General features: G+C 46.9%; 1 protein-coding gene across 14 annotated transcripts in view; it reads left to right on the top strand.

The window, feature by feature from the left end:
• EML6 (EMAP like 6) overlaps nt 1-16,417 on the top strand; it is a 351,593-nt gene that overhangs the window by 313,583 nt on the left and 21,593 nt on the right. For all 14 annotated transcript variants that reach the window (XM_082426244.1, XM_082426236.1, XM_082426246.1 and 11 more), the window contains 4 exons: nt 9,479-9,557; nt 12,707-12,836; nt 14,382-14,480; nt 15,489-15,662. In XM_082426244.1, coding sequence (XP_082282370.1) covers nt 9,479-9,557; nt 12,707-12,836; nt 14,382-14,480; nt 15,489-15,662 — 482 coding nt within the window. The remainder of the gene's footprint in view (nt 1-9,478; nt 9,558-12,706; nt 12,837-14,381; nt 14,481-15,488; nt 15,663-16,417) is intronic.

The raw sequence follows: 16,417 nt of genomic DNA, 5'->3' as shown, positions 1-16,417 counted from the left end.
CAGGGAAGTTCTGCATGCCATGGGTGGCAGCCAAAAATAAAAATAAAAAAAAAACAAGAAGTGGGATGTGGGATTGGTGTCAGAAGTGGGATTAATGCCACTTCTTTTTTAATCCTAGTCCTGTTGGATGGAGGTCTGAGGATTGCCTTAAGAGTTGAACAATCACAGGCCTTTGTTGTTTACCAGATTAGGAGATTCTTCTTAACCCCTCTCCTCAAACTAGGATGTCATCTCTGTGAAAGCAAAACTTCTGATATACTACTTTATCTCCAAATTTGATAACAGTGCCAGCACTCCGTAAATATTTGTTGAATGAATGAATAAACTCCTTAACAACAAGATTTAGGTTGATTTCCAGTTGATTTCCAACTGACACCCATGGATTAGATATCAAAGTCTAAGATCTTGTCAGCATCTTGTCTTTATATTCATAATGCAGTTTGGAAATTTCTGTCTCTAAATAATGGACACTCCTGGCCCCTTCCAGCTCTCAGGTTAAAGGATTCTGCCTTTAGGCAATTTCAAACAGCAGCCTTAAGTGGAGAGACCCTTACTCCTAAGCTACATCTCTGTGGCATTGAGGGTCATTGTCTCCTTTGGCAGGGAGAATATGACAGTGAGTGTTTAGGAGGGATCTAGGGGATCAGGCAACTTCCCTGCTCAGTCATATATGCTACAAGTTTCCTTTCATGTGGTTGAATGAGCAGTGCCTCCAACAGTTCCCATGGACAAGGACTCATCCCCAGGCACCAGGGGCCCCTTACAATATTCACCCATTTGGCTGTCAGCATCTCATTATCTTTCAGTAACCCCTACTTGTGGATTTGCAGGCAAATCAGGATCCTGAAGGGTGATCTTTGTCCTCCCCCTCCCTCTAGTGCCTCACTCTGGGGAGTGTGGTTTGAGCACCCCCAGGCATGTATTGAAGGTGGGGGGGGGTGTTGTGTCCTGAGTGGAATCCTTCTCCCAATCCTCCATGGTGAGGGGACGGGAAAAGAATGTTTTCGACTCCACAGACTGCCTTCCCCCACAAGGCAACCTCACCCTTCATCCATTTCAGCTAGCCAGTATGAGGAAACACTGAGGTGGCAGTGCCAGAACTATTCTTAGCAGGGGATTATAAAGAAGGAATCTGTGAATACTCTTACATTAATCTTTCAGTCCCTCTGGTACATATTTACTCTCAATCTAGGCCATATGTTCCTGAGGAAATCAAGAAGCTTTTACAAACAAAGATTAGAAGCAGATTCTGAGCCTTCTATAAATGGTGGCCCCCTCTTCTCTGAATTGACAGGTCCTAGCACCAAATGACCTCAAAACAGAGTGGTCTAGCACTAGGGTTTTCCAAACTTTTTCTTAAACCATGCTATGGCTGAATGGGGAAGGCTCTAAAGCTTATCTACTTCTATTATCTCATATCCTTTCCAAATCAATTTGTACAGATTTGTGAACTTAAACAAAAAGAAAATCCTATGAAGAAAACTGTACATCATGTTTAGGGGGATTGGTTTGCTTTAGTTTTATGTTTTTCGTTTCAGCCCCAAATTAATAGCTGCCTTTAATCCTTAGTTCCTTAATATATGGGTCCATGGTATCAAGCTAGTTAAAGTTCCACTGAATTATAAACTTTGTCTATGCGACTCTCAGTTTATCAAGGGTCAGTCCTGTGTCTATCATGGTCACCACCATGTGCCTCACACAGTGCCTTGTACATAGTGAACAAATATTTCTTCAGTGAGTAGATGAATGGACGCATTTACTTAGCCTGCTTCTCTGCATATTTAAGTAAATTAATCTGTCCTCAAAATGGTCTACAAATCTGTTTTTTGTCAGCAAACCACTTTTACCTTCGTTTTGTTAGCACCAATGGGTGGTCTTACTTTTGTGGTGAAAGGTGTGACCCATGTAGAATTGAATGATGCCCCATCTTGCCATGGAACGGCTCTTGGTTAAATGATTTTTTATCTTCATACCCTCCGTCCATTAGGAATTAAATGTTTATTTGGTTTAAATCTATTTAAATAACCCGAGGCAAAAAGAACTGAAAAGTTCTTTTTATAGACAAAGCTTCTTAGTCAGCAGATTTACAATGAAACAAAGAACATGCTCCCAAGTGGCAAAGTGTAAAAATATGGGAAAGGTTTAGATAGAGTTCCCTGAATTGAAACAAACCACCATCTATAGGTAATCCCAGTTTCTCTTTTTACCTTTCGTGCTATGTGTGAGGACAGAAGTCTGCTGAGAGAACCTGCCCCCAATTTTTGAAAAATGCCTTATTTTAATCAGTAAATCCACATTTCAAGTTTGCCTGAGGCTTGATGAGCATGATGAAGCGGGACAATGCTCCCATCCATGGTGACATCAACGAATAAACAGCCCAGCTCTCCTGGCACTTTCCTCAGCTTCCCTGGCCTGACAGAAGCCCTTTGTCATCATTGATCAGTAGATGCTTTGTGAGCTTGTAGTGTAAGAGTTTCTAAGAACTGACAGTCATGCTAGCAGGTGCTGCTGAATTTACCGTACTGAGATCTGTTAAAACCACTCCATCCCACGGTGGAGGGACCGTAAAGAGCCTAAGATTTGGTACAGAGCCCTGCAGTTGCATATATGTTGCATGTGAGCTAAGCTCAGATCTCATTCTGGGAGGGTGATTGCGCATGTGGAGGGCAAACAGGGCAATGCTCTGCTACTCCAGAGCATTTCTCTCCAGGCTAAATTATTCTTCTTCACTGAATCCCTTAATTCTGTGAGAGTTCTACACTCAGAGCTGCCCTGAGCAGGTGGAAGGTGGCAAGTTTCTTGTTCTCTAACGAGGTGGAAGGAACTGAAGTTACAATATCTATTAAACCCCGATATGCTGAAATTAATCATTTCAAAGGCCTGTTGTTTGCCATGTAACTCTTCTGAAAGCTGAATGGTTAGTGATTTTTTAAGGGAATTTAATGCTACCTTCATAAATGATTTTCCCTTTTCACACCCCTTGATTTTCTGTGTTGTTTGAAGCAAAGTAATGACTTCTAGGTAACTGATAATTTTAGGAACTTAGCCTGCCATTCATTAGAAAATAATTTGCTCATTTTTTATCACAAAGAATGTTCCAGGGCATAAAAATGCAGAGGTGCTATGAAGTGCTAAAAGATGACTTTTTAATAGATTAACACACCTAGGAAATCATACTCCTACAGTGGAATCAGTTCACTCAAACCCACTCGCACATGGAGCTAAAGAACATATCACAAATGGGTAAGCGCTTTTCTACCAAGAGGGAGTTTCTCTCTCTCTCTCAGAAGACACTGGCAGAGTTGGGTCCTATTATTTTAATCAAGTCTCTGAACATCTCTCAGACCTCCGTTTGGAGGAATGGGTGATACTAGGGTCGTTTACCCTCCTGCTTTTTACCACTGTGTGGTCCTGATGTGATAACTGAGAAGGTATTTGCAGAAGCAGTTGTTAGGGTGCACGATTTGTGCCCCTTGAAACGATGTCACTGGGTGTAAGGTGTGGAGGATCCGGCTTTCTTGCAGGTGTGTGTGACGCATATCGGCATGCTCTCTAACCAGCCCCACCCACTCCTTTGAAGTTCACATCATGCTCTGCCATCTTCTCCCCCTCCCAGTTCCTGTCGTTTATCAACTTCCTGTCTCTGTTTGGCTAGTGGTCAACTGGCCGACCCCAGTCCTGCTGTGCTGTGGCTTACGTCATCACCTGTAGCTCCTCTCTCCATGACTTACCCTTCTCTCCTCTAGATTTCTCGTTCCCAGAACACCTAATCTTCATCCTCATCAAGACAGCCAGTGTCTAGACACCTCCATTTTTTTAATCAGCTCCCTCCTGGCCTCACTTTTTGCCTCCTTAAATGCCACTCTTCCAGTCCTCTCCACTCTCCATTCCTATATTTCTCCTACAACCCCATGCCTCCACTCTTCTGACTAGAAAATCACATTGGTACCGATTACCCTTACCAGAGTCCTTTCTATTCTCCACCCCACAAAAACTATTCACCTCCTTCCTTCTCCTCCCAGAGGAAGTGAGTCCCTCCTCCTCTTCAAGGCTGGTCCCTCCTTCAAGCTGGTGCTTGGACCCCAGCCTCCCATCCATCCGAGCTCCCTCATCATCTCTCCTCTTTCCTATGTCTCCTCTGCCACTTGCCCAAAACTGGATCCATGTCCTCAGCCAAGAAACACATTCCAGTCTTTCCCATCCCCACCTAACTCTCTTCAGGAGAAAAACAAGACCTTTGGCTGAGCTTTTACACTTATACACATATTCCCACCCTCACGTTCCCTCCCTTTTCTCCTTCTCACCAAGACCTTACCATGTCTCTCCATCACTCTCCAGCCATTCCATCTGTCATGGTGACTCTCTAATTCCCAAATCCAATCCATTCTCCTCTTTGTCTTGTTTAAAGGACAAACTTGTTTCTTCTAGAGTAGCATTGTTCAATAGAAATGTAATGCAAGCCATGCATATGATTTTTCTAGTAGCCACATTGCAAAAATTAAAAGAGATGGTGAAACTAATTTTAATAATGTATTTTATTTAACCCAAAATATAAAAATGTCTTTTTGATGTGTAATCGATATAAAAATAATTCATATTTTATATTCTTTTTAAATTATTTTTACTAGGTCTTTGAAACCTGGTGTGTATTTTGCAGTTATAACACATCTTAATGTGGACAAGCCACAGTTCAAGTGCTCAAGAGCCGCATGTGGCCAGTGCTACCATATTGGACAGTGCGGTTTTAGATATTCTTCTGTCACTTACCTTTTGGAAACAATCTCTTCTGGCCCTCCTCCAACCTCTCCAACCATTCCTTCTCAGGGCCCCATCTCTGCTTCCTCTTCCAGCCCCTCACATGCTGTTGGTCCTTAGGATTTCACCTTTGGCCATTCTCTTTTTTCACCTTACACTCTCTCCCTGATTCATATATTCCACCTATTGGCTGATGATTCCTAAAGTCATATGTCTGAGTCCCACCTCTCAGTTTAACCTCCAGCTAGTATAGCCAACCCACAGATGTCCAAAGTTTGACATGCCAAAATGGAACTCATCATCTTCCCTCAAAAATCTTCTCCTGTCTCAGTCAGTGGTGCCACCATCCACCTAGAGGCCCAAGCAGAAAACTGGTGTTCCACTTGAATTGCTCTTCCGCCTTCATCCCCTAGAGCTAATCAATTATAAAGTCTTTGCAGTATACTTCACCAATATTTCCTTAAATATTCACTTGTTTCCTTCTCCACAACCACTGCTTTAGTCCAGATATACATCGTCCCTCTCTTGGATTATTGCACTGGCCTCTTCAGTAGTCTTCACCTTTACTTGTACTTCCTCTATGCCATCCTTTATGCCCTCAATTTTTCACCCAAATGATTTGATGTTCACCTAAAATGGCCAAGTCTGGGACTATACCTCCATTTTGTTAAAAAGGGCTGTGTTATAGGCTTCAGTCAAGAGCATTTTCAAGATAGAAGGGTTCTCTTAGGGTAGCGCATAGTTCTCCTGCCTGACACCCTTCTTTCAACTCCACTTCTTCACTGAGCAGCTCTACAGATGGTTCTAGAAAACATGGGAATACATTTAACAGAACCCAGTTCCTTTTGTTTTGATAATAGAGAGCTCCCATGGCTTTGGAGACTTTTCCTAAACCTGGACTCTTCCTGGAGCAGTGGTTCTTAATTGATCCCAGTCCCCCTCTCTGTCTGTCTGTCTGTCTCTCCCTCCAGACATCTTTGAAAATATAATTAAAACATGCCTCCTTTCCCCAGCAAAATGTACATGTACAAACACAATTTGGCATGCATGTCAGGGGTTTCACTGAGTCCCTGCAGCCCATCCATGGGGATGATAGATCTTGTTGGAGGACAGTTCTAAAACAGTTCTCGCATCACCCGCTGGTTCCCACCTGGAACCAGGATCAAGGATAGCTGGGTTTCCCACGACATTTTGAAAACTCTTAGAGCATTTTAATAGCACATTTTGGAATCTGAAGAAAGCTACGTTTCCTCCAAGGACACTTTGAACATCGTCTGACTAACTACACTAAAAACAATTCCAAACTTGCATTTCTTGGCGAAATGTAGCTGAGTTCCTCCACACCCGCACCTCTCTTTATAGAAGCTGCTTGGAACGACTTTGTTTCTCACAGGCTTTCTGAGCCTTCCTCCCTAGTTGGCTCTCACGTTGCGCTCGTCTTGGGTCGTGACTGACTTCCTTGACCTCCTCAGTCATTTCAGAAGCTGCCCTAAGAGCCCTGGCATTGAACCCTCTTCTGTGCATCTCAGGTCATCGTGTACTCTGCTCCACCCCTTGCTCTGCCAGCCCAGCACCCCAGGGAGGGATGACGGGCGGGGAGGTGAATACCTGGGCGCTGGCCACCCTTGGGGCCCTTTGTGGGCTGAGAGCCTGTGTCAGGGTAACACTCACATGTCTTCAAGTGTATCTAAGCTTTCTCTTCAGCAGCCGAGCTGCTGGGCAGTGGGGTTGCAGCCGGGATTGACCTGTCACGGTCCTTCCATGCCCACAGGGAGCATGGGGCCTGGGGTGGTGACTCCACTCACGGGAGTGGGGTGGGTCTCCAGCAGCTTGCACCCCCAGCACTGGGGAGGAATAGAGCTGCCTCGTGACTTAACACCACGTCACACACTTGAGCTCCCAGGCCTCTCCTCCACCCTCTCTTACTCGAATAGCTGAACTCCCGCCCTCTCCAAGCTCAAGCCTGTCCTTTTTCCTCTCTCCTGATTATCCAATTCGCTTGCTCTCTTGCCAGGTTCCCTCCTTAAATTTCTTTCCCAATGGAAACTCTTTCTCCTTTGTTTCCCCAAGTCTCTTCAGAGCCCCACTTGCCCCCCTGAGGCCCCTTCGTGTCTCTGCTCCTCCCACCCCTCACCCCACCGCTCGCCTTCCCAGCCCTTAACCTCTCTGCACCTCCCTGCTGATTCCCAGTTGCACTCACGGCCTTCCTCCCTCTCCCGTCCTGTGTGCCAGCTGGGAACAACCAGCTATAAAGAGTTTATTGGACTGAAAAGTGAGTGAATGTTCTCACACACACTCTACTCTTTCCCACCTCAGCAAAGCTTTTCAGAGTCACATTTCCAAAGGAATCTGAATCTGGAAGGATTTAGATCCACTGAAAAATGCTAAACCTCCAGCGTTTGGCTGTGTTTGAAATTGTTGGCAGTCCCTACCACATCTGATGTTATGAACCCTGTTTAGAGATGCCTGGAAAGAAGCCTTTAATGCTTGTATTGTGTTTTAACTTGCTTTCCTTTGGAGGCAGGGAATTGTCAAGTAAGTATGCACAGCACTCTGCAAAAGCCCAGGTGTTCGATGAGCATCTAGAACTAAGCGTTCATGCAGAATTCACAACCGTGAAGGGTCGATACTTACACTCTGCTGAATTTGCCACAATGCAGGTTTCTGCCTTTTGCCCCCTCATCTTCAGTTTTGAAGCAATACAGCTGTAAACATGCTTGTGAAATAAGAAAGAAACATTCTGAGATTGCTTTACTTTTCAGTTTTTAACTGAAAATCAAGGTGAAAAAAAGCATCGGATTGCCTCTACGTGTATATATATACACAATCTCCTGTATATATAAATACACAGTGGTTGTGCTTGTATGCATACTCTGTATACACTGTATAATATGTGACATATTATACAACCTGTGTATGCCCTGAAAACGAGCCCTGCGTGTAATCTCAAATTCTGCCTTATGAACCGTGCTCTAGTCCCAGTGTCCCCTTGCTCCCATCTCAGACCTTGGCTTGCTTTTGTCATACATTCAAACACTCTTAGGTGGAAGAAGAAACCCACGGATTTCATTTAAAAGTTCCACTAAAACAGAATAAAGAGCAGATGTCCCGGGAAGCGATAATTAATGCGAAGGCAGTCTAATTGTGAAAACTGGCCTGCCCCCGGCCTCCCGCTTTTGCTCAATTTGGCGGCGATGATGTCAGCCGGGGGTGTCGTTTTGCAGAGATGCGCTCTCTCCCCATTCTTCAGTGGTGATTATGATGCCATTTGGTCCAATTATCACTTATGATTGCATAACATGTTTTGACTGAAGAGTTTCTGAGAAAATAAAGCTCCCTTGTTTCACCCCAGCACAAAAAACGCAAGCCGTTCCAGCAGGCAAGCTGCCCTCCCAAGAAACACTGCGAATTATTAGGCTAAATTATTAGTTGAACTTGATTCAGAAACAAAGCAGCCATTGTGCCTAACTAACTCCCAACGACATCCAGGAGGATGTGATTGTTTTTCTGACAACAAGTTTCTCCCCAGCACACTCTAAAATAAGCAGAGGCCCCAGGCGCATTGGCAAAGTCCGTAGAGGGTGCGGAAGCAGTGACAAGGCTTCCTTTTTTCTCCCTATCCTGTAGGCGCTTTAGTGCAGAGTTTGCCCAGAGACGCCAGGGTATGAGCTTTCTGAATTTGTAGAGCGGTGCACTCTTTCATTTCTGCTTTAGTCCTTTGCTGGCATGCTCGGGAAGCATGGTGTGTGCCACACAGGAATGTCTGTTCACTTGGACGATGCTTGTGCATGAGTGAGACGGTTGCTAGTGTGGCTCTGACCTGTACTAAGTCTCTCACTTGGCTTTGTGTGCTGCTTGCAAGGGGATCCAGGTAATCCTTTTACTTTGCATAGCCCGAGAGCCGTAGCTAACGGATTTGAACAAGCGGCGGGAGCGGGTGCAGGTTCCTTCTGTCCATCCCTGGGCCCCTAAACTCCGAGAGGTCTGATATGAGGGACGTCCATGTTACCAAAAGATCGCCCTCCTCGTGTACAAGTCCTTGAGGGCTTACCCATTAAAGAAATCTCTTAATGAAAATTGGAGGCCCAGATCTCCAAAACCAAGCAGGGAAAAGTAACCTCGGGCATGGTGGTAGCAGCTGAATGTAGACCATGGCCCTGAGGGACAGGGCATTGGAAGAGTTTCTTCTGTCTTTCATGCCTTTGCTTCCTACATGCCCTTTTGTATGGCAAGAATGACCTGGGCACTTGGCCTTCAGGGCCCATTCCCAAGCCTGGCTTGTAAGTCCTACTTCACAACACGCCATGATCTCTGACCACCTAATTCTGAACAGTGTTGGTACATCCCTGTCTGAAGAATGGCCGGTGGGTTCAGGAAGTGTGGCCTCTTCCTTCCCAGACTTAGGCTCCTCTTTAGTTTTAAAACCAGCCCCTCTGGCTCACACATTCTTCCTGGCTCCCAGGAGAAAGGGACTGACCCTGACTGTGATGCCTTACGTGTGGGGAAGCCCAACCCGGTGCCTGTGAATCCAGGACCCAAAATGTCAGAAACAGCTTTTCCTGGCGGGGGGGTGAGGGGGCAGGACAGATCAAACCCAGGCGTGGGGTCCTCCAAGTGGGGGAGGGGAGAGAGCCTGGCACTGGTCTTAGCTGACCTTGCTGTACAAGCAACCTTGCTACCTTTTGTTCAACACTGTGCTTCTTTTGGCCACTCTCTGTTCTAGACCACCCGTTAGCAGAGCGGCTCCCCAGCCTGAGAAACTCCAGAAGAACAATATCACCAAAAAAAAGAAACTGGTTGAGGTGAGGAGGTTAAACGATTTTGCTTTTAATCTGATATCGATGTTCTAAGATCTGCCTGGTGGACATCACCATCTGCAAGTCCCACACAGCGGTCCCCAACCTTTTGGGCACCAGGGACTGGTTTCGTGGAAGACAGTTTATCCACGGATTGGGGGGGGCAGGGAGGTGCGGATGGTTTTGGGATGATTCAAGTGCATTACATTTATTGTGCACTTTATTTCTATTATTATTACATTGTAATATTTAATGAAATAATTATACAACTCACCATAATGCAGAATCAGTGGGAGCCCTGAGCTTGTTTTCACTTGCCACTCACTGATAGGGTTTTGATATGAGTCTGCAAGCAGTTGGTTTATTATGGTCTCTGTGCAGTCAGACCTCTCTGCTAATGATAATCTGTATCTGCAGCTGCTCCCCAGCGCTAGCATCACTGCCTCAGCTCCACCTCAGATCATCGGGCATTAGATTCTCATAAGGAACGTGCAACCTAGATCCCTCACATGTGCAGTTCACAGGAGGGTTCGTGCTCCTATGAGAATCTAATGCCGCCGCTGATCTGACAGGACGCGGAGCTCAGATGGTAATGCAAGTGATGGGGAGCGGCTGTAAATACAGATGAAGCTTCTGTCGCTCACCTGCTGCTCATCTCCTGCTGTGTGGCCAGGTTCCTAACAGGCAGTGGTCTGTGGCCTGGGGGTGGGGACCCCTGCCACAGATGCCTTCAAGTGACCCTGACTGGTCCCGATGGCTCTCCCTTATCCTCTCTCCCTTCCACACAGTACTGTGTCCCCCAGCAGTGACCAGAGTCACATCCCCGCATCCCCTGGGTCACGTTCCTTCAGCCCTGCCACCAGATCCTACGGGTACTAACTCAAAAATGTCCCATGTCCTTCAGACCTGGCCCCTTTTCCCTGTACCTAGTACCACTCAGGGATTGGGGTGCGTGAAGAGTGCGAGCTTATTCACTGTCTCTAATGTTGTGTGAGCCCTTGCTGTGTGCCAGTACCTTGCCGTATATATACTTCCCACCAAGTATTTCACACATGCCTTACATCTACAAGGTAGGTACCATTATTGTTCCATTTTACAGATGAGAACACTATAGCTCAGAGAAGTCAAGTGATATGTTAGGCCCCAGCCCAAGATCACCAAGCCAGTAAGTGGAGAGGGCTTTGAACTCAGTTGTTAGGATGGCAGCTCCAGGGGACCTGCTGTTTTCTGAAAGAGGCCTCCTAACTGTTCTTTCTGCCTTCAGACGTTTCCCTTTCCTCTTTGACACATGCCTTGCTGCCCACAGAGTTAGCTCTTGAAAATACAACTCCTCATGCCCCACCCCAGCTTTAAAACCCAGGAGGTTCCCACATTCCTGATGGGATCCAAGCTCATGGTTTCAGAACCTCACCCGGGAGCCCCCTTCCTAGCTCATCACCTGAGATTCTCCACTGCAACTCATGTCTCTAACCCCAAAGCCATGGATGCTCTCTGAAGCTGCCTGGGACTTTCAGGCCCCTGTGATTTCAAGCTCCTTATACTCAGAAGGCTCCTCCTCTTCCCTCCCCACACCCCACCCTTCCAGGCCCTCCTCTGTGCAATCTTCCCTGACGCTCCCCACCCTAAACCTCCTGTACTCCACCCTCCCCACACCCCCTCCTCCACACCCTTGTCAGGGCTCTACTACCATTGTTTCTTACTCATCTCTCTCCTCTGCTGCACTCCGAACTCCTGAGGCAGAAAAATCTATCTGAAACATTTGTATTGGAAAAGGGAAATATATTGCAGGGGGGTTATTATAGAACAGAGCACAGGTCAGGAAATACAGCTGAACTTCAGGACAGACAGGGTCCAGGAGCTGAAAAGCTGCCCTAAGCCAAGATGGTGCCTCTTTCTGCCCAGCAGGGCCTTGTGCATGCCTGACGCATTCGTCTCTTTTCCTGCAGACTTCTTGAACTTCTTTAACAGACTGTGGTGCTATCCAGTGCCCAAGTTTTACATCTCCTACCAGTGTCCTCAATTCTGAATTCCTGGGAGAAACTATCTGATTGGCCCAGCTTGAGTCAGTTGTCTACCTAGACCGGGGATCACATATTACACACGCAGTTTCTGGGAAACACATGGGGTGGGGAAGAGACTAGGGGTGGGTAGCTGCTCGCTCAGTTGAAAGGAGGAGAAGGGCTTTCCAGGTGAGAGATAATTAAAAAAAAAAAAAAAGAGTCATAAAAATAGGAAAGCTCCTGATACATGGGCTAAATGCACATGTCAGCTTGACCAAGGGTCACAGGAGATGTGAGAGCAGGGCCTGATTGTGCCAACTTAAGGAGTTTGGACTTTCCCATAGGTAGTGAAAGTCAGTGAATGCTTTTGAGTAAGGAGGTGTTGTGGTATTTTAGAATTAATCTGATGTTTGCAATTCGCAAGCTTTGGAGAGAGAAAAGGCTAGAATCAGGGAACCTAGAGAAAAGGGACCCACATCTTCTTAATCTTGTATCCCTCCCCCACCAAGCCCCAACCAGCAAAGTGCCCGGTGCAGAAGAGCTGCCAACAATACAGGTGTGTCAAGTCGAATTAAAGAACAGATCTGATCTGAATTAGTCACTGCTTTTGTCATGGAAGACAAGACAGGAAGAAGAGAAAGACTGTAAACCTAGAACAGTATCTGGTTGTTGGGGAAAAAAGAATGCAAATGGTGTAGAAACTTTGTAGGGCAAGCACCAAGCAACAGAATGAGCATGGCATTTGCCTCAGTGCTGTGCTCTGCAGGTCCCGGCTGCATCTGGGCGAATCAGAGCAGAGCTCTGAGACACCATTCAGCGCACCTTCGAGAGCACCTGCCAAGGCGCAGACGTAAAACTTCTGGGTAACCTTTACCGGATATCACCTTGGTAGGCTTTGCCTCGCCTGAGAAGCAAGGAAGCAAATCTTTTTTATTTCGAAAACTCACTGTAATTCTACATGTTAGCCTGTCCCCGTAGCATGTCAAGGAAGTAAAGAAAGGGCTGCACTGTATCCCCAGCTGGTCAAGGAGTGAGTGGTTGGCTCTCTCACCAGCCTCATGGTTCCCATGTCATGCGTGGCTTTCCCGAAGTGCAGGTTTGTTCCTGTGTTGTTACTTCCTCTAAGGACCCTTTCATCCTTGTGTGGGAATGTAGGAGCTGGCTCTCGACCACGTGTTTGGCTACAGAGGGTTTGACTGTCGCAATAACCTGCATTACCTGAATGACGGTGCTGACATCATCTTCCACGCAGCCGCGGCCGGCATCGTTCAGAACCTGTCCACAGGTAAATGGGTTGGGAGAAACCACCATCTGAACACAGGCTTTAATTTTAGCCCTTTTATGCACTTTCCCACTGGTTAGATGCCCCAAAGCTTAAGCTCTCGTTTCCCTTTAGAGCCATTCCACTCCATTCCAGACTGGTGCCATTTAGTCCTGGGAGATGCTCAGGCCCACGTTCACAGAGTCAGACCCTCTTTCTCTTTACCCCTCATCCAGCCACATCTCATCTCAGGCCCTGGAAGGGAGGTGTCCGTGTTTCCATCAGCTCCAGGGAGGCTGAGAGGGACGGAGGGAAGCCAGAAAGAGGGTGTGGGGAGTAGAGAAACCCTTACAGACAGTAACCAAGAACAAAGCATGGGGGAACTTTTCTCATTGATTTTTAACAGTCACCAAATTTTTTAGCAGCTCAGATTTTCAAGTTTTGTTTGTTTTGAATAGTTAACCACATTCACAATGAGAATGAGAACAATAAAACAATATACAAAAATACCTAAAATGTCCCTTAACTATAGAATGACTCTTAAATTAAAAAAAAAAGTTTAAAAAGGAACACCTCAAGCAAAAAGAATCATTCAGAAACTAATTTAATAGACACCCTTATCTTTACCACAAGATTTAAACATGGTAACATGTTGCCTTTATTTGCTTTATATCTTAAAACAAACCTTTTCTTCCCCTCAAATTTTTATGCTCCTTCATAGTTCTCTATAGTTCATGCATAGATTTTTTTAGACAGTAAAATCACTGGGCACATAATGATTTGTTTTTGGGGGGCGAGGAGGGCCTTGGAATTTTCTATACATTTTTCTCAATTTTCTAGCCACATGTTACCAGGTTAGTAGCAATGTGCTGTATTCCATGCCATCACTCACCTCTCAGTTCCTGTGTATTTGGGTGGGTTTACAGTGACCACCTGGGCAGTCAGCAAACTGTTTGCTGCAATAGACAATAAAGCTTTTCCTGTCCTTTCTTCCACTTCCTGTGACACATGTTGACTTAGGGCTTCAGGGGGGTGAAGCCATCACCTGTGCTATCCAGGCACCCAGAAGATTAGCACTTTGATAGATAAAGATGATTAAAAGGGATTTCTTAAGTATTCTCCTGTTTAGTCTTCCCTTTCCAATGAGTACGTGGTGCAATTTTGCTCAGTAAAGCGCTATCTCCGGGTGCCCCCTCCCTGCCCTGCCCAGAGGAAGAGACACTGAGAGGCCGTGGGTCCTGGGCTGCAGGAGGAGGAACCGTTCTGGACTCTGGAAGCCTGTGCACTTGGACTGTGCTGTGGCGCCACCCAGGATGCAGGAGGATTGAAGTGGGACTTGTGTGTTAGATACGGATTAGGTAACAGACACCAGCTCTCCTCCCGATCCTGGGACAGAATGTGTCAATGTGAAAAAGGATCTCCCGTCTCCCTAAGGATGATTCCAAAAGTGAGAGTTCGGCACTTTTAAGCTCTCGCTTCTACGAGGCCTTTCCAAAGACTCACACAAAGCTTTGAGGTTGCCCCAAGAGCTCTCTCAGGCCCCTGCTCACCCTGCCCCATCTCTCCTAGGGAGCCAGAGCTTCTACCTGGAGCACACGGATGACATCCTCTGCCTCACGGTGAACCAGCACCCCAAGTACAGAAACGTGGTGGCCACCAGCCAGATAGGTAGGAGGGTCCTGCAGCCGCCGAGGCTCTCCCAGCTGAGCAGAGACATTGACTTAGCAGCAGTTATTGGGGAGGCAGCGGGCAGGTCATTGGTATCCACCCTTTCTCGATGTCACTCTTGATTATTTGAGCCCTGAATGTATCTATGTCGCCTGAGTTGACACAACCAGTGATTGGTGACCTGAGGGACCATTAAGTCAGACCAGAGCCTCATCATCCAAATAAACGGGTGGCCCCCATCCCTGGAGACTTGTGAGAATAATTTTTCAGAGCCCAGGTGTCAGGTGAAGAGCCCCACATCTGAAGCCTGGAGGTTGCGCTTGGCAAGGGCAGATTCCAATATGTGTGCCTGGCTCTTCTCACCCTAGGAAACTGCCAATGACAAATGTGAACTGATTCACATTCGCGAAGAGTGGTGGTTGTTTTTTTTAACTCTGTCATTTCAAAGGCAATTTTTCCAAACATATCCTCCTGCTTGTTTTCATTGAGCCCATGCCCATTTTAAAATTTAATTTGGAACTTTCTGATGCTGGTGTTAAGTTCTTCACTCTTAGAAACATGACTTATTTTAGCTATTGTTTTCCCTTGACGCTTCCTCATTGCCATTGCTCATCCAATGCAGGTGATATTACGGAGACCCCAGGTAAGGCTGTTCCATCCGTGAGTAGTTTGAATCTGCACAGCAAAACCATGTCGATGTACCTCGTTTGCTGATTGTACCTGGCTGAGTTGCAGATACAAATCATTGACCTCACCAGTTTCCTTTGTGTAAACTCCACCTCGAGTGTGTGTGTTGGACATAAACACCCTTAGGTCTCTGCCTCTGAAAGCACAGCAGATGTTTCCCGTTGTCTCTCACCTCCGGCCAGGCCAGGCCATAGGTCTCTTAGCCCCCGTCACTGTAACGCCCCGAACACCTGTCCTAAAGCGGCTTTTAGGTGAGCGTCAGCGTTGCCTCGGCTCCGCCATTCCCCAGCCTTAGCTCTTCGTCGTACCTCCCACATTCAGGAGCAACACCTTCCATCCACGTGTGGGACGCCATGACCAAACACACCCTCTCCGTGCTGCGGTGCTTCCACTCGAAGGGGGTGAATTACATCAACTTCAGCGCAACCGGGAAGCTGCTGGTGTCGGTGGGCGTGGACCCCGAGCACACCATCACCGTCTGGCGCTGGCAGGAGGGTAAGGGAAGCGGGCTTTCTGTCCCTCTGGGAGGCTTGCTTGTGGCATGGGCTGGGCTCCAACCTAGATCTGCCTCACTCCACGGCCCACCATAGGTGCTGCTGCCGCATCAGCAGAAACCAGGGCTCTTGGGATCCTAGGGAAGCTGCTCATCAGCTGCCACTGCATCCCTGGACCCCATGGCCTCTGGAGTCCTGAGCTGGTCAGTGAAGGGTCTTTGGGCACTTTGGGAAAGTGGCTCAGTGCTGGCTGGCTCCCTCCTCAGACAGAAGGCAGCAGCCTCCACCGTTTCTGTCCTAATCACCCACCTACCCAAACTTCCTTGTCCATCTGCTGACCCCTGGATCCTGCTGCAGCTTTGTCACCCTGATTGCCTTCTTACAGGAACTGGGATGGGGTTTTATCACCATAGTCTTAGAAACTCTTTTTATTAACATTTTTGAAATGGGGATTCACCTATAATTAAGGCTTACATTTAATGTGACAAGATTTCTATCTTGTCCTCCCCCAATATGTGCACGCACACAGGCTGCTACTAAATTTACGGTCTTCTTTGAATCAAACATATGCAATCTTCCGTGTATATTTTCAGGGTGGCAAAAGCGGATCCAGTTAGTTAAGACATTAATGAGGTCCGTCTCCAGCTGGGCCGCCTGTATCTGGGGCATGCTGAGCCAGGCAGGCACAGGGGAAGCACTTCTCCAATCCAGGGCTTCTCGAGTCCCATGATCTCAGAGGGAGATCTGTGCATGATC

This window comes from Balaenoptera physalus (assembly GCF_965194825.1).
Source record: "Balaenoptera physalus genome assembly, chromosome: 15".
In the NCBI taxonomy this organism is placed as follows: Eukaryota; Metazoa; Chordata; class Mammalia; order Artiodactyla; family Balaenopteridae; genus Balaenoptera; species Balaenoptera physalus.
Note: the sequence above shows the minus strand (reverse complement) of the source record. Positions and strands in the feature narration are given on the sequence as shown.